The sequence below is a fragment of the Vulpes lagopus genome, chromosome 16, assembly GCF_018345385.1.
Source record: "Vulpes lagopus strain Blue_001 chromosome 16, ASM1834538v1, whole genome shotgun sequence".
NCBI classification, from domain to species: domain Eukaryota; kingdom Metazoa; phylum Chordata; class Mammalia; order Carnivora; family Canidae; genus Vulpes; species Vulpes lagopus.
Window position 1 is genome coordinate 57063285 of NC_054839.1, and position 17850 is coordinate 57081134.

Consider the following 17850-nt stretch of genomic DNA (forward strand, 5'->3'; position numbering starts at 1 on the left):
TCCGTGAAGCATTTTTTTTTTTTTATCTTGTGCCATTTCTTGGAACACCTTTACATGCTCAGACCAGATGGACTGTCCGAACAGATGGAATGAGATAATGTCTTTGAACAGTGAGAAAATAACCAGAAGATTTGGGTCACTTTCAGAGTTGGATCATGTGGAACTGTGTTATCTATTAATCTAAGCATATCTACCTTAACCTTATGAAATCAGGCAGTGTTTTCTGATACTCCATTTGGCAAGCGACAGCAGAAAGGAATGTGAAAATAACATAAGAAAATTGACCCCTTCTGCTCAGTGATTATTAGTTCATCTGTTCACGAACAGAGAATAATAGATTTGGAGAAAACTCACTTGCCAGACTCCACAGGAGGAAAAAAAAGTTATTTATTTCTGACCTCAGCGATGCCATTGGATCAATTAAGGAATAATTAGAACAGTTTCCCCAGAGTATAGTTCTATGGAAAAGTGTTCTGTTGGATATAGAACACTTTTTTTTTTTTTTTGCTTTTTTTTATCCAAAAAAGCAAAAAACAAAAACCGGAGCCATGTATTGTATTAATCTGCACTGTGTGTCTGCAAGCAACACAGAACTCTTCCCCATTCTTTGTGAGGCCTGCCTATTAGTGTCTCCCAGAATGGTGCTTTCCAGAACACCAGTTTGTAAACACTAATTTAGAGGAATTTTTATCACCCACTGACTCCTACTCCTTTAAAAACTGACCTCATGCCTAAAAAAGGATGAGGTTACAAAATATGTCCCTTCATGGTGTTATATTCAGTGACCAAGTAATTTGTATGGACTAGATGTATTGAAGGGAAAAATGATATAGAAGTAGAAGACAGAAGAACCCGAGAAACACTGAAGTGTGTTACACAGAGCTGCCATCCACGCTGATTTATTTTTTATTTAGTACTTTAAAAATATAGATAAATGTTTAGTATTATTTATTCACTATCAAGTAAAGTATGCAGTTTCTTTTGAGAAAAAAAAAAACTACTGCAAAGTACTTTTTTTTTGCAAAGTACATTTTGAGAAAAAAAAAACCCCTAAGTACTGCAAAGTACAGTCTATTAGTCATTCACCAGTATTCAGACAATTATTAATATCTTGTGACATTTGCTTATAACATTTTTTTCCTTTTCCCCACCTCCTTTCTCTATGGATTGAACTCTTTCGTAGGGGATGCGAGGATTTTTTTCAGAGGTTTTGAGAGCTCAATACTATATAATAAAGAAAGGAATGACCTTGACCCGAAGTCTGAAGCAACTGAGTCTTTAAATTGTCTGCACCAAAATTTTATTGTTGAAATGCTACATCCCTACAGTTGAAATAATCACCTGTAAAAGGGTAATTTTTAAAAAAAGGTAAAATCATGACTCTCATACAAATATAACATCCATCAAAGATTGTGTATAATTCATTCATTAGCAAAGGAGGCAGTAAGATGTATAGCCTGTTTAAGGAGAATTCAGATGCATGCACACACACATGCACACACGCACCCACACACAGTAGTACGCTGGCTGAGATGAATTTATGAAGAGTTGCAAGAGGGCCGCAATCAATTGCACTTCCACTGTAGTCATCACAATTTATCTGTGCTCCAATGCACAAAAATTATTTTCATTACTATCTCGTTTTCAGTTTATACAACAAATTAGAGTTGTAAAATAAATAAAAAATTATGAAAGGCAGGGATAACCTAGAAGAGTATACCAGACAAGACCCCAAGCAGTGATTTTGCCCATTTCAAAGTCATTTACGATTTTCCTGATACACTGAATAATTGTGTTTGTATCGCTGCATGCAAGAGCTGTTAGGAATAGTGGGCCCTCCCTCCCATATGTTAGTCCCAAGGCAAGACCGTTGTGACCTCAGTACCAAGAGGAGAGAACAGCCTGGAATCTTCGGCAGAGGCAGTCTTTGAGCATTTGACTGTGGTGCCCCAAATCCATAGATACTTATTTACAAAGTTGTTAGGACAAGCCAGACATCCTTCACCCTCCCCTTACAGAAGAGGATCCATATAGGAAGCTTCGCTTCATTTGATAAGAGTCACTAAATTTTTGTCTTATGTCTTGAGAACCCCCTCCCCCTGCCAGTAGGAAATATGTGCAGTTATGGTGTTTTTTAAAATAAATGACCAATGTTCAAATGGGACATGGGTGATACGAGCTCAGAGAGATGTCACCTAATCTTGTGAAGGGTTAAGTTTTAGGATTCATATACATTACATATTTTCTCAGAGTTTAAAACAGGTTCTTGAGCAGAGCAAGCACTTAGTACTGTAGACAAATGATTGGCTTCCTGTCAGCATTTGACACCACAGCATTGTCCTTCCTTGATTTGGTCACAGGCTTTCCTGCTTGCTTTTCTACGTCTTTCTGTTTCTTCTTTAATTCCCCTGAATTAAAAGGGGAAACAAAGAAACAGAAGGTGTTTCTTTCTCTTTCTGCACCTTATCCCGGAATTCCCCACAGCTCAATCTTTGGTTCTTAAATCTTCCCTCTCAGATCCTTGTCCTAGGTGTCTCCAGTATATCCTCCGTCCTCTTGGGCCATTTGGACACAGGTCCTCATTTTCCTGATTGCCTAAAATTTAGTTCCTCTTCGATGCTTATTGACTCCTCAAAATTCAGCATCTGCTCAACGAAGCTCATTTTCTTCTTTTCCAAATAAGCATCCTTGTTCCTGTTCACGCTCCTGTTTTTCTCCAGTCCCCTAACTTGGAATCTCAGAAATTATCTTTGACCCTGTCTTCCATCCTTTTACATAGAAATTAATCATTGAACCACCAGTCTAGCATCTCATAGCCTCCTGCTTGGAATTTGAGGTCCCCCACCTCCTGTTTTCCTGGCTTCCCCTCACATTTTATTCCAAAGTAAATGAAAATAGGCTGTGTTGTATTGAAGGAAGATCACAGACATTGATGTGAAGCCTAACCCACGTGGTTTCAAACTCTACAGCACAGGGCAAGTCACTAGGTAGGCAACCTGGAGCAAGTTCTTTAAACTCTCTGAACAACATCAGTTTTTGCATCTGAAAGGTCAGGGGTTTAATGCTTATAATACGTAATTGTTGTGCATATAAATAAAATAGTAGTTGTCTAAATGCCTAACAAGGTGCTTTATACGTAATAATTCCCCAAGAAATGTTTCTTGAACTGTCAAATCAAGCTTTGTGGTATGCTGTGTCATATGTGTTGCAATATGGGTTAAGAAAAATAGTGCAAAAGACCTAGTAAAGTAAGGGGATTTTCTAGTGGTGTTGGTAAAGTGGATATGCTACTGATTTGCAGAAGTATTAGAGCGGTTAAATGGAACTCTGTTATTACTGGCTGTCAAGTTACATGATGGAAGCTCTTGTGACATTGGTACAACAGATACTCTGCTGAGATTATGTGCATGTACGTCCTTGGAAGGAGAAGTAGGAAAAAGAAGATGTATATAGACTTACATTCATGCAATTCCTTCTGCATTCAAAAATTGAAATAGATGGGGAGACATACGTCTTTAAATGACAGACGAGCATGTTTAAAAAATGTTCAGGTATCTTAAATTTTATTATGAATATTTTGTATTCACCCCCTGGGCGGAAGTTGGTCTGGGCCGCCTGTTTCATTTAAGTCAGTACAGCTATCCCTTCCTTTTTGGGTGGAGGAAAAATGTTAAAGTTAACATTGTGGCTTAGTGATATGGCATGGAGGAGAAGGTGGGCAAGGTAGGCATACTTTCCTGGGAATAGGAAGCTAGTGTCCATTCTACCTGGAACATGGCTCCAGTTATCTTCAGTGCTGATACATCTTTCTTGGCCATTTAGTGGTTGTTTGCCTATGTGCCAGCAGCCCTGTTTTGCACAGTGTTGTTTTTCAAGACATAGGGCTCAGGCCTCTACAGTCCTATTCATACTTTTTATTATATGTGTGTGTGTGTGTGTGTGTGTGTGTATGTGTGTGTGTGTGTTCTTTTTAAGTCTTGTGCCCAAGACAGTCCTGGAGTAGCCTCTTCTATCGTCGTCCCCTACCCCCTATGATAGGTAGCAGATGAGCAGCCTGGCCGAGGTACAGAGACCCCACCCTTTGCTTTGGTGGGATCGCCTGCACCTCCCAGCAGGTGCTCAGGACCCAAATGTCAACAACACTCAGCACCACCCAACAACAACAACACTCCTCTGCAAAGTGGGCTCCTGAGGGCTCCACCCAGCATCACTGTAGCACACCTGTGTGTCACTAACCTTTCTTTTTTGTGCTATGGAAAAAATCCTATAAACGTTAGAAGTAGTCACTGTATGTTGTACAAGCATTTGTGGACGTGTAAAATAAAAGTTACATATAATGCTTCTGTTTAAAAAAAAAAACCAAAACACGAGGCTTGAACTCACAGCCCTGAGATCAAGATGCAAACTGAAATGAAGAGTTGGATGCTTGACTGACTGAGCCACCCAGGAGCCCACATCTGCATTCTTGCATCTGAAGGGGTTTGGTAGATTAATATTCGGGCTATCATCTGATAATTGCATTCTCTCTGAACATCCAGTGCTTCCTTGATTTTGAACACTCAGCTCCATTTTAGAGTGAAGGAAGGGCATGATCAAATGTGTTGGAGCAAGTTCTTTAAAGTCTTTAAGAGCATCTTCTTTTTGTTTTGTTTTGTTTTTTTTTTTCCTTAAGGAGGAAACTTGAAGTAATAGTTTGTAGAGCCTTGTCCTTTTAGAACTGAAGAGCTCTGAGGAAAGAAAAAAAAACAAACCATAGGAAATAACAGAGAAGGGGGGGCGAGTTATCAATAATTACACTTTGAAATCTAATTACAGACATCGTGGCAGTGGTGGCTGCTGGCCATGGAGAGTATAAGACAGTGGAGTATTTTAAGCAAGGCTTTATTTATACTCAGGAGGAGACTGATAGGCTGTTATTGTGGGAACCAGGCTCAGTTGCAGTGGCCAAATATGGTGCAGGTATGTGCAGCGAAAATGCACAGCAGAAGGGCTGGTGCAGCAATCGGCCTGAATTCTGAGCTGCTGTAGACACTCACTTTTTTGCTTTTTGCTTTTCTTTTAGTTCTCTTTTTCGAGTAATTGCTATTCTCAAGTTGTAGATAGCATAACTGCTTTCAAAGTTCAGTTTCTACGTGGGTGCCCGGATTTTGTACATGCACATCATCTTGATCGAATTCTTGTTTTACAAATTTCATGTAAAGCATGATTAAAATGACATGTATGTAATTTGCATTTATAAAATGAAGGTCCACGAAAATATCCCAGGCAACGTGAAGCAAGGCTCTGGTTGTTGTTGGTAAGCATCCCCAGGCATATAATGATGATGGTGGGAATGCAGGGGGAGGGCTGGTGATGAAGGGGAAGTAGTACTCTGTCGTTAGGGGAAGCGAGGGTGAGACATTTTGCCAGGGTGGGTGTTTCAGAATGGAGCCAGCAGGAAAAAGGAAATGGTTCTTTGTAGATATTGTTCACTGACGTGTGTGTGTATAAAGACCATTAACAGTCAAGTGTCATATGCAAAACAGAAAAAAAAATATAAAAGTGTTACTTTACCTTGAATGAAAGTTGGACAGAGTATGCAAAAAAAACAACAACAACAACAACCCCAATAACCATAAACACAAAATTAGGTGAGATATCTTTTGAAAAAGGAAACTTGCTTGGTTGGCTACAGTAAAATAGCTGCTGTTTACTGGAGGTCGCACACCAAGTGCAGATGGACTCTTCCCACAAACAGTGGCAATAACTACCATATGCTTGTTTCCTTCCCCTGGCCGAGACTCACGGGTGGGAGGCCGGAGTGTCCCCCCACAAAACCTGTCCTGCTCTCCTGGTGGCTTTTGAGATGTGTGCTGGGATATTTCCTGAATGGGTTTGTGATAGTTAATGATCTCACATCATTATTTCAGTTACTCCTCGGAAGCCAAACAGTAAACAAAGAGGATGAGTCCTGGGTATTTGTGTTTTCCCAGAGAAATAGTGGGAACCCGACATTTGGAGAAGCTGGGGGAGAGAAGGTCATTGATGTGCTTGTATGTGCTAACCCAGGGCCTCCAGACCCGTAATAGCTAACTTGGTTTCTGTTAGCCTGAAACTGTGTAGCCCGCATGCCTCGAAGTCATCATTTTTATATTTAATTGGTATATGTTGGTATTGGTATATGTTTTCAGGAATGAAATGTAAAACCGTATTTTAAAAGTGACTGAAATTTTAGCAGTTAAGAAATAAAATAAATAGCCAACACGGAGCTAAGCACACATAGGCTCTTTATTGGTCCTGTCCCCACTGCTTTTGCCACATTAGTGGTCGGGTATGGCTTCATCTTTATGTAGATTTAATGTTGGGCTGAGCACTTGTGCATCCATAGTCTCATGTCTCACGTTAGATAAGTATGCTTACCTGTGTTTTAAGGACGATAATACCAGAGAGGTTAAACATTTATCCTAAACTAAATGTTTGCGGCAGAGGCAAGATTTGAACCCCAGGCCTTAATTCCACAGTTGGTGACCTTTTCACCAGTTAAGTGGGTGAATATATGACAGGTCTTTTTTTTTTTTTATTTTAATTTTTTTTTTTTTATTCATGAGAGAAACACAGAGAGAGGCAGAGACACAGGCAGAGGGAGAATCAGAGCCTAATGCAGGACTCGATCCCAGGACCCTAGGATCATGCCCTGGGCTGAAGGCAGACATTGAACCATTGAGCCACTCAGGTGCCCTGTGACAAAAGTCTTTCTATAAATGGTTTTCTGCTACATGAATTCTACACTCAATTATTCAGTGAACCCATACACTAAAAAGAGTTACATTCCAGTAGAACAAAAAAAAAAAAAAAGATGCCCATATCATAAAATCACATGTAAAAATACCATAATTTTTTTTATCATCACTACTTTAGGGAAAATAACTTTCTGCTAAACCAGTAACAAATAATGTTAAATACCACCATTAGGTCTGAACATATGGATATTATTAAGTGCCATAGTCAAAACACATTAAATGAAGAGTCTCCAACAGTAAAACCATAGGGAAGTGACTTTGTTTGCAAATTCCTTAATTTAGGAATTATATTAAGTGAGGGATAGTGGTACTTGAAGCCAAGGGAAATGTATTCTGTAAACCAAAGCTATCAAGAGCGTTCAGATTATTAACGTTGAGCCGCTTTGTTTTATCTTGACATGAGGAAATAGACCCATAAATCCTAGTAGGGAGTCATTCAGTTGAGAAAGATGAAAGAGGAAGTATTCACAATAAACACAGCCTGGTGAAAGCCTAGCACCTTCTGGCCTCTCCCTGTGCCAACCTCCACCCAGACCAGGCAGTGAGAGTGACCAGAGATGCTGGGCACCAAGGCTCAGGCTGCCATGACCACGTCTGTAATTTCTGCTTCTGAACGAGTGGCCCTTTTCCCCCACTAATTTAATCTTTTGTAATGAACCAGTTTAAAAAAAAAAAAATTTTTTTTTAAATTTTGCTTTCAAATGGAACGTAGAAGGGTATATTTGAAAATAAATGTTGGCCATTACATTATCAGACATGATAGGGCCTTACTTTAAACATTCTCTCTGCAGACGGCCTGCTTTTAGCACAGAGGCCCGCAGGAGACGAGTGGGGAGCAGGATAGTTGTTTGCAGCCTCAGGCACTTACTTGCTCGAGAAAAATTGCTGCCAGCTGAGTGGTTTCAAAAAACTCAGGCTACCAATGTGGTCTTTAGTGGGTAGAGGATTAGAGGGAATGCAGTTTCTTCTGTCCTTTTTAAATATTTGCTGGACAGCTAATGGGTTTTTGTGTGCATGTGTATTTCCTTTTTCTATTGGGGAAATTACCAGTAATACAGGAACATCCTGTGATAAAATATATGAAGTGTAGAGCCTAAGAGAATGGATCAGTGAAATAGAGGAAATGTGGCCCAGGCCTGTAGCAGGCTGTATTGTAACGAAAAGTCCTGGCATCTGGATGTATCTACAGGTGCCTAATGACAGTGGCGGGAGGGGGGGGGGGGGGATGAATAGACTATTCCACCAGCAGCTTTTAGCATCCAAAGCTTACACCCCCATCAAAGAAATCATACTTATATCTAATTATTTTACATTTTAAAATCAGTGCTCACATCTACCCTTAGAATGCTTAAATGTCATTTTATTTTAGATTAGTATCTACGCTGGAATTTCTGTGAGAATAATCCCTTGTAATCTCCAATCCTGTGCTTCTGAATGAGCAGAGCCTTCACTGCATTACTTGAATGGTGTGATAAGTCTCTGTCCCGGTTCAGTATCTGTTCATGTGATGAGATGCCTGCATTAAAATGAGCCTGGCAATATTGAAATCTGAGTTTCCAAGCAAAGAAACATGGGAAGAATCTTCAACTGTAATTGTTAATTCTGTGGAAAATAGGAATGTAGAAATTTTTGAAAATACTGATCTTTGTTTCCTTGTCTTCAAAACAAAGTTTAAACATGGCTCCAAAATAAATATATGTACTTATATATATATTTTAATAAAATATATATATACACATATTGCCCTATTAACATATTAAGGAACCAGTCCTCACTTTATGCAATTACATAATAATATTTTATAACCACAAATTACATTCCAAATGATTTACCTGCCGCTTTTTAACAAACTTAGTTCTCTTCTCCAGAGGTAGTGTCCAAGGAGGGTTTTTTTGGAGCTTGAAGAAAGCTCTCCCACCAGCGTAACACCTGCTTTTTCTCAGCCCGTCAGCTGGAGATGCCCTCTGTTCAGCTGTATGATTCCCACCCCCTCATATGGGAGAGTAGAGGGGTAAAAATGTTAATTGAAATATAATAGATATAGAAAAGTACACAGCTCATAATTATATATCTCAGTGAGTTTTCACCAGCACCCATGTAACCAGTATGCAGATGAAGTGTATCTTTTTATAGTGATAGGTATTTCTTTTCTTTTCTTTTCTTTTCTTTTCTTTTCTTTTCTTTTCTTTTCTTTTCTTTTCTTTTCTTTTCTTTTCTTTTCTAAGATATATCTATTTTAGAGAAAGAAAGAGCGAGAGAAAGCAAGCCTGCACATAAGTGGGGTAGGGGCAGGGGAAGAGAAGCAGACTCTCCGCTGAGCACAGAGCCCCATGCAGGACTCCCTCCCACAAATCTGAGATCATGACCTGAGCTGAAACCAAGAGCTGTAGGAGCGCCGGGGGGTGGGGGGCTCAGTCGGTTAAGCATCTGCCTTCAGCTCAGGTCATGATCACAGGGTCCTGGGATTGATCCTGGGATCGAGCAGAGTCTAAGAAATAAAATTTTAAAATACTCATTGGATCTAATTCTCCCCCAAATGACTACTGATAACATTTTGGTGTGTTTTCAGGCTGTCTGTCCCTCCCTCTCCCACACACAGATTTATGTGTGCCCAGAAATACATGCACGCAGTACCACAACCTGGGGAGCTTCACACACGTGGGTACATACTCACAAAAGAAGTTCCACATTAAAAAAAAAAAGAAGAAGACGATGTTCCACATAGTTGCAATAACATGACAAAGAGACTTTTAGATCTATCACGGCCTGGTCGTTGGCTTGATCAGAACGGCCGGGAAACTCAAAACCATCCATCTCCCTACTTGACGGCAGGAAGGGTTTTTGTCTTTGCTTCTGCTTTGTGGGAGAGGAGGTTGAACTAAATGGCTAACATATATGAGGATGGCTCATTGATTTCATTTATCCCTTATTTTCCCATTTCTCAGAAAACTAAGCATCGATGATAGGAAGTACAGACACTTCTGGTAGAAAATCTCTTCATGCAAAGCAGAAGTGAGACCTAGCCCCAGACTTTTCTGGGAAATCTGTTAAACTGAACCCCTTGAGGCTTCAGCTTCATTTTTTCCCAGAAGGCCAACTTGACCCTTCTCTTCTTTTTTTTTTTTTTTAATTTATTTTTTATTTTAATTAATTTTTTTTGACTCTTCTCTTCTTTTAATTAGCTCCCTTGCGGACACCCCAGTAGACCTTACCCGCAGTGGCTATGTGTCAGTGAAAGGAAGCAGAGTAAAAAATGTTGGAAATCAGGCTGGTGGTCCTTTATAAGTTGCCTTACTTCTAACATGGACGGGAGGATGCCTTCATGGTGCTTGGTTCTTGCTGTGTTTCCTGCTCACATTGTCAGGAAGAGAATAGTTGGCAGCAGCTTCCTGTTGCTATTGGTGGCACAGGGCGTGATGCCCCTCTGCCTCCTGGCTGGCCGAGGAGTCCGCTTCTTCTGCGGGGGGTTTGATGGGGTTCTTTGTGCTGGGAAAAGTTGTTTCCCACAGAACTGCTTATGCTTTTCTTTCTTTTTTTTTTTTTTTTAAAGATTTTATTTATTTATTTATTTATTTATTTATTTATTTATTTATTTATTTAATTTGGAGACCACATGCAAGAGTCAGGGGAGAGCCAGAGGGAGAGGGAGAGGGAGAAGCAAACTCCCTGCTGAGCGTGGAGCCTGACCCAGGGCTCGACCCCATGACCCTGAGATCATGACCTGAGCAAAATCAAGAGTCAGAGGCTTAAGCACCTGAGCCACCCAGGTGCCCTGCCCTTCTTTCTTAGAAATATATGTTATTGGGGATCCATGGGTGGCTCAGCAGTTTAGCACCTGCCTTCAGCCCAGGGTGTGATCCTGGAGTCCCGGGGTCGAATCCTGTGTCGAGCTTCCTGCATGGAGCCTGCTTCTCCCTCTGCCTGTGTCTCTGCCTCTCTCTCTCTCTCTCTCTCATGAGTAAATAAATAAAATCTTTAAAAAAAAAAAAAAGGAAATATATTTTATTATCTTTTGTACTTGGGATTTATGACCCATGCAGGAATGTTCTTGGACCTGTTATATTTCTAAAACGTCTTCTCAGGTCGCTCCTTTCTTCTTGTTTGTTCACAAACATTCAGAAACAGTGTGAAGTGGCCTGTGTATTTACCTGTGTTCTCGTATTGTCTTTGCAGTCGGAATCAGCTGTCTGCCCTGCCTGCCTGCCTGTGTGGTCTGCCTCTCAAAGTCTTAATCGCAAGTAACAACAAACTTGGGTCGCTGCCAGAGGAGATAGGTCAGCTCAAACAGTTGATGGAGTTGGTATGTTACTGATTTTTAAGATACTCTTTCTCTTTGCGTACTGACCATCGTCTACCAAGGTAGTCAGACTTTTTGCTGCAGTTGGACAGGGAGGTGCACCCGTTGTTGGAGGGCTGTATATGATAAAGACATTAAGTGGGGAGCGGAACCAGCTTGTCTTTGCTGTGGCAGACACAGTTCCTGAAGTTTACAGGTTTCCTGTAGTTTACACTTCCTGAAGTTCGCAGGATTTACAGTTGCTTCAGTTTTACTGGTTATCATGTCGTAGTTAGATCATGCTTTTTTCAGATCGCATATAAATTTGTGATAAATTATGAATAAACTGGCCAGATAATGTACCAATAAGTTCGTAGGCCATACTTGATGAATGTAAATCATTAATTGAGAAAGAACAGAGTGCTCTGATTCTGTAAGGGTTTTTAGTAACCATTGTCCCAAACTGATGAACTCTAAAATGTGACCAAATCCCCAGAGGCAAAAACAAAACAAAACTCCACCTTATAGATGGGTGGAGATGGGTTGTAAGTGTGCACCTGACACCAAGAGGCACTGTTCTATTTCAGCTCTTTCACTACTAATCGAATCACTCACCTTGTTTCTAAAATGGGAAAGAATGAATCCCAGCTGGGTAAGGTGGATGAATGAAGAAGCAGCAATGAGCAATTGGACTAAAACATTATGGTCATAATTTATCCTCCAAGCAAGCATTACCCCATACTGACCTTGTGTCAGGCACAGAGCTGAATGTTGTGATTATGACCATAAAAAAGATGGTACCTTTTTATGGTAAATTTTACTGGTAGATTCCAGCCTAGAACATTGATCGCCAATGACTTTTTTCTTGTGTGCCAACTCTAGTTAATTTCTTTGGGGCCGTGTGGAACACGTGGTGATGACTTGTAAAACCCAGATAGAGAGTGCTGTGATGCCTTCATCACGTCTGCAGTGGGAATTGGCTAGGAAAATGACAGCACCGGAGTCATCTATGTATCAGCTTTGATTTTAGAGTGGAAATGCCTCATTGCTATATAAAGGCATTGTAGGTAAAGAAGGAGTGTCTTTATCAGGACTTATGTGATAGTAGTATCTGAAGCCCATTCCAGCTAGCTCACACCAAGAGTTGGGATTGGTCAAAAAGATGCAGGGGTCTTCTCAAATAGCCAAACAGTCTTGAGAAAGAAGAACAAAACTGGGGGTATCATAATCCCAGATTTCAAGATAATACTACAAAGTTGTAGTAATCAAAACAGTATGGTACTGGCACAAAAATAGACACATAGATAGTGGGAAAGATAGATGCACATCTGTGTTCGTCGCAGCATTATTATAATAGCCAAGAGACGGAAACAACCCAAGTGTCCATCAGTAGATGAATGGATAAAAAAGATGGGGTGTACGACGCTGCTCCGGCTGAAGGTGGCCCTGCACGACCAGCTGAGCCGGCTCAAGGTTGAAGAACTAGCCCTCCAGTCAATGATTAGTTCGAGGAGAGGAGATGAGATGCTTTATTCTCACCTTGCACCTCAACAGTCACATGATACACTGGTGCATGTGGACAATGAAGCATCAATCAACCAAACTGCACTGGCGTTGAGCACAAGGAGCCATGTGCCTGAAGACGAGGAGGAGGAAGAAGCAGATTCCTGAAGCAGGTGAAATGCACGTCTGAACAGAGACAGGCATGGGAAAGAAGCCTGAAAGCAACATGGCACACCACCGGGCAGGGGACTCACTCTTTGCTGCTTCCCAAATACTTAGACACCAGCTGCTGGGCTGGTTAAAGCCAATGGTGGAGCAGAGCCAACCTGCAAAATCTACTTCCTCACCGTCAGATCTCTTGATGAAGGCATGAACCTGTGTGAGGGAAACAGTTAAGTGTTGTTAAAAAACCAAAAGGAAAGTTCAAGAGTCCTGGGTCTAGAGCTTCGCTCGGGAGGAGCTTCTGGAGCCTGTCCTGGGGTAGCAGTAGGGGGCCATGAAAATGACCAGCTCCTGCCAAGAACCTACGCTCTCCCACTGTGACCTGCGGGTGGCAGCTACACTGTCAGTGCCTCTGGGTGGCTGGCTAGGAGAAACGAAGGAACAGATAGGCTTCCTTCCCTCAGCCTGTCCCTTACACTGATGCGCGGAGGCTGATGTTTGGGATCTTGCAGTTCCAGGGTCAGCGGGAGCACAGTGGTCAAGGTGGAGCAGGGAATGGGCACGGGGAGTACTGGGCAGATGACACAACAAAGTAATAAACGGGGTGTGTACAAATGGGAAATAAATGGACTTACCATGAGTTGCTTCAGAAAAAAAAAAGATGTGGCGTATATATACAATGGCATACTACTCGGCCAGAAAAAAGAATGAAATCTTGTCATTTGTGATGACATATATGGACCTTCATAAAGGGCATGAAATAAGTCAGACAGAGAAAGACAGATACCATATGGTTTCACTAACACGTGGAACCTAAAACAAAAAAAAAAAAAATTGAAAAAATCACCAGAAACAGTCTCATAAATACAGAGAATGACTGGCAGTTGCCAGAGGGAATGGGGAGCAGGTGGATGAGTGGAATTAAGGAGTGCAAACTTCCAGGGCATCTGGGTGGCTCAGTCGGGTGAGCATCTCCCCTCCGTGCAGATCATGAACTCGGGGTCCTGGGATGGAGCCCTGCGTTGGGCTCCCTGCCCAGTAGGGGAGTCTACTTCTTCTTCTCCCTCTGCATGTCCCCCCGCTTATGTTCTCTCTTTCTCTCAAATAAATAAATAAAACTTTTTTTTTTAAAAAAGGTGTAAACTTCCAGGTATAAAATAAGTCACAGGGATGAAAAGTACAGCATGGGGAGTATAGTCAATACTGTTGTAAGAGCATCGTGTGGTGTCAGGTGGTGACCATACTTAGTATGGTGAGCGCTGAGCCGTGCGTAGAGTTGTTGAATGACTATGTTGGGCGCCTGAACCTAATACAACATTGTATATCAACTATACCTAAATAATAATTTTTTTAAAAAAAAGATGCATGAGTTTTCCCATCACTCAGCATGAGGACATTTGATCAGGGGTCATGAATGTTTAGAACAAGACACTGGAAAGTTATCATGAGCCACAGCAGTGTTTTTGTTTCCTCAGCTTTCTGTATTTCTCTATACAGTGGAGACGTTGCCTTGCCCGCAGATCCAAAGTTTAAATGTCCTCCAACTTGAGCACTAGCTGGTCTGTCTTGGCCTCGGTGTCTAAGCGAGAGAAGCAAGGCTTAGTTAGGATGTCCTCCCCTGACTCGGTCCTCGGTGCCCCACAGTATATGGTCATGTGACCCAGAGACAGCTGCTCTGCTGCCACCGAAGGGGACAGTTCTGAAAGAAGATGAATATTAATTTGGGTTGGCAACTCCTACCCGTAAATTTGCTATTACAAGAAATACACTCCTAGGGTAGGGAATGATTGATTCAGTTGGAGTTGGGAAGGTTTGTACGGGAAGAGACCTTTGAGAGGCCCCTTACAGAAGTCTGTTTGGGATTTTCTAAATGGGAAAAGGAGGCTGGGACAGAGGAAGAAGCATTTAAGAGAGAGAGGACAAGATAAAAAGCCTCTGCACAGCAAAGGAAACAGTCAACAAAATGAAAAGGCAACCTCCAGAATGGGAGAAGATATTTGCAAATGACACATCTAAGAAAGGGCTAGTATCCAAGATCTATAAAGAACTTATCAAACTCAACACCCAAAAAACAAAGAATCTAGGCAAGAAATGGGCAGAAGACATGAACAGAAATTTCTCCAAAGAAGACCTACACATGGCCAACAGACACATGCAAAAATGCTCTGCATCACTGGTCATCAGGAAAATACACATCAAAACCACAATGAGATCCCACCTTACCCCGGTGAGAATGGGGAAAATTAACAAGACAGGAAACAACACATGTTGGAGAGGATGTGGAGAAAGGGGAACCCTCTTACACTGTTGGTGGGAATGGGAACTGGTGCAGCCACTCTGGAAATCTGTGTGGAGGGTCCTCAAAGAGGTAAAAGTAGACCTGCCCTATGACCCAGCAATTGCACTGCTGGGGATTTACCCCAAATATACAGATGCAGGTGAAACGGCAGGACACCTGCACCCCAATGTTCACAGCAGCAATGTCCACAATAGCCAAACTGTGGAAGGAGCCTCAGTGTCCATCGACAGATGATGGATAAAGAAGCTGTGGTCCATGTATACGATGGAGTATTCCTCAGCCATTAGAAACAACAAATACCCACCATTTGCTTCCACGTGGTTGGAACTGGAAGGTATTATGCTGAGTGAGTCCATTGGAGAAGGACAATTACATGGCTTCACTCATCTGTGGAATAGAAGAAACAGCACAGAGCATCATAGGGGAAGGGATGGAAACCTGAATGGGAAGTCATCAGAGAGGAAGACAAACCATGAGAGACTCTTAATCAGAGGAAACAAACGGGAGAGAGGAGGTGGGTGGGGGGTGGGATAAGTGGATGATGGGCGTTAAGGAGGGCACGTGATGGGATGAGCCCTGGGTGTTATGTGCAACTGAGAAATTACTAAACACTACATCTGAAACAAATGAGGTGCTACATGGGCTAATTGAATTTAAAATAAGAGAGAGAGAGAAGGGACAGCTTGTGCAAAGGCAAGACAGCCCGGGAGTTTACGGCATGCGTGGGGAGTGGGAAGCAGTTTAATCCTGCTGAGGCTAAGCTAGGTAGGCTGGGCGTTCAATTCTCACGGCCACGACCTTAGAACTAGGCCACCATCCGCTCCTCCACAGGCCATTCAAGACCATCCTCAGGACTCTTGGTCCCTGCCTGTCTCCCCAGATTCATCTCCTGTCCGGGGCCCCTTCACCCTCTGAGTTCCAGCCTTCTAGGAATGCACCTTGTTCCTTTCCTCTTCTGGACTTGGAAGCACCTCACTGACTCTGTATGAGCTGTTTCTTCCTTCTCCTCTTCTCTTGATCCATTCTTAGCCACATTAGATCTCACTTCCTCCAGAAAGCCTTCCCAGATCCTCCAAGCCAGAGCTAGGTGCTCCGAACACAAGCACCTGGACGTATCTCTGAATTCCGTGGAATCACACTTGTCCTCTTCCTTGGCATTCTCCGTGCCAGCTCCCCCTATATCTTGAAAGCCGCCTGAGGACAGGAACTTGCTGTCGTACCCGGTGCTTGGCATAAGATAGACGCCTAGTCAATGTTTGCTAAATGCTGCTGTCGAACGGTGGAAAGTGGGCCAAGCAGGTGGCTTGGGACAGACCGTGCAGACTCCCAGGTGCTCAGCCTGGCGGGGGGATGACTGTCTTACAATCCAAGCTAATTCAGAAGGTGCCACCTTAACGGGTTCCAGAAAACAGAAACATAATACAGAGTAATGCTGGGGATTGAAACTGAGAACCATAATACTTATTTTTCTTTTTTGAGAATACTTCCCTTTGGGAGTCTGATAAACCACAAAATCCAGGTGTGCTAAGAATATGGGTTAAGTCTTACAAACACAATATGAATGACAGGTTGGTTTTCCCCCCACTTCTTGGGCTCCCACACAGGGAGGCATGCTGACCAGGTCGGTGTGCTGGAACCTGTTGGCCGCCCGAATGTGTTCCCACCCCCTGCACCCTGGGCCTAAGCCCACAACATGCCCTGCGTTCAGCTGCGCTGTAGCCACAGCTACAGGCCAGCTCGTCCATGGCATCTGTGGCACATGTGGCACGTGTGCTGAGCCCGGAGCCAGCCCCACAGCAGAGCAGGGCTTCCCCCGCATGCTCTCGTCAGCTGCTGGGCTGGCATGGCTGCAGAGGTGGAACAGCCTGTCTCCCGCCTCGGGACCCACGAGCTGTGGGGTGGCTCATAAGGGACCCCTTGAGCTCTTCTTAGGTACCCTGTCCAGAGCCCACTCTCGCAAAGGCTGCCCTGCCTCCTCGTGCAACCAACTACCTACTTAGCACTGTCATCCACTGGCTCTGGCGTCTTTTCTCCCCCAGCAGTACCTGGTGAGTCCTTGGATCCTGGAATGTTAGAGCCCCAGGGGTTTTCAAAGCATCTAGTCCAAGCTCTTGATACCTTACAAATGAAAAAAAAAAAAAAAACAAGGTAGAGAGACAGCCTGTGATGTACTGAAGGTCACTGTGTCATAGCTAACTTGGAACGTGAGCTGAAACACCCTCACCCAGCACTGTTTGATAGGAAGATACTACCAAGCAGCAAACGTTATTCTATTCTATTCTATTCTATTCTATTCTATTCTATTCTATTCTATTCTATTCTATTCTTTCTATTCTATTTCATTCCATTCCATTCTTAATTCCAGTGTAGTTGGCACACAGCATTATACTAATTTCCCGTGTACAATATAGTGAGTCAACACTTCGATATACCACCGGGTACTTATCGGGACAGGTGCCCTCCTAAGTCCTCATCACCTGTTTCATCCATCTCCCATCCACCTCCCCTCTGGTAACCAGGTAACCATTCATTTGTTCTCTGTAGTCAAGAGTGTTTCTTGGCTTGTTTCTCTCTCCATCCCCTTTCTCTCTCTCTCTCTCTCTTTCCTTTTCTCATTTGTTTCTTAAATTCTGCATCTAAGTGAAATCAGGTGCTATTTGTGTTTCTTTGACTTATTTCACTTAGCATAATACTCCCTGTCTCCACTCATGTTGTTGCAAAATTTCATTCTTTTTTTACGGCTGCATAATATTCCATTGTGTGTGTGTGTGTGTGTGTGTGTGTGCGTGTGTGTGTACATGTGTGTATACCATTTATCAGTCAGTGGACAC

At 42.5% G+C, this 17850-nt stretch overlaps 2 protein-coding genes across 5 annotated transcripts in view; both read left to right on the plus strand.

Annotated features, from left to right (window-relative positions):
- LRCH1 (leucine rich repeats and calponin homology domain containing 1) overlaps nt 1–17850 on the plus strand; it is a 199694-nt gene that overhangs the window by 107703 nt on the left and 74141 nt on the right. For all 4 annotated transcript variants that reach the window (XM_041731341.1, XM_041731340.1, XM_041731342.1 and 1 more), the window contains exon 3: nt 10953–11079. In XM_041731341.1, coding sequence (XP_041587275.1) covers nt 10953–11079 — 127 coding nt within the window. The remainder of the gene's footprint in view (nt 1–10952; nt 11080–17850) is intronic.
- On the plus strand, nt 11089–13829 carry LOC121477120 (snRNA-activating protein complex subunit 5-like). Its single transcript, XM_041731345.1, has one exon. The coding sequence runs from the start codon at nt 12376–12378 to the stop codon at nt 12724–12726; it is 351 nt and encodes a 116-aa protein (XP_041587279.1). The 5' UTR covers nt 11089–12375; the 3' UTR covers nt 12727–13829.

Excerpts from the sequence above, each read along its gene's own strand:
- LOC121477120 (XM_041731345.1), top strand. The coding sequence starts at position 12,376 with ATGCACATCTGTGTTCGTCGCAGCATTATTATAATAGCCAAGAGACGG.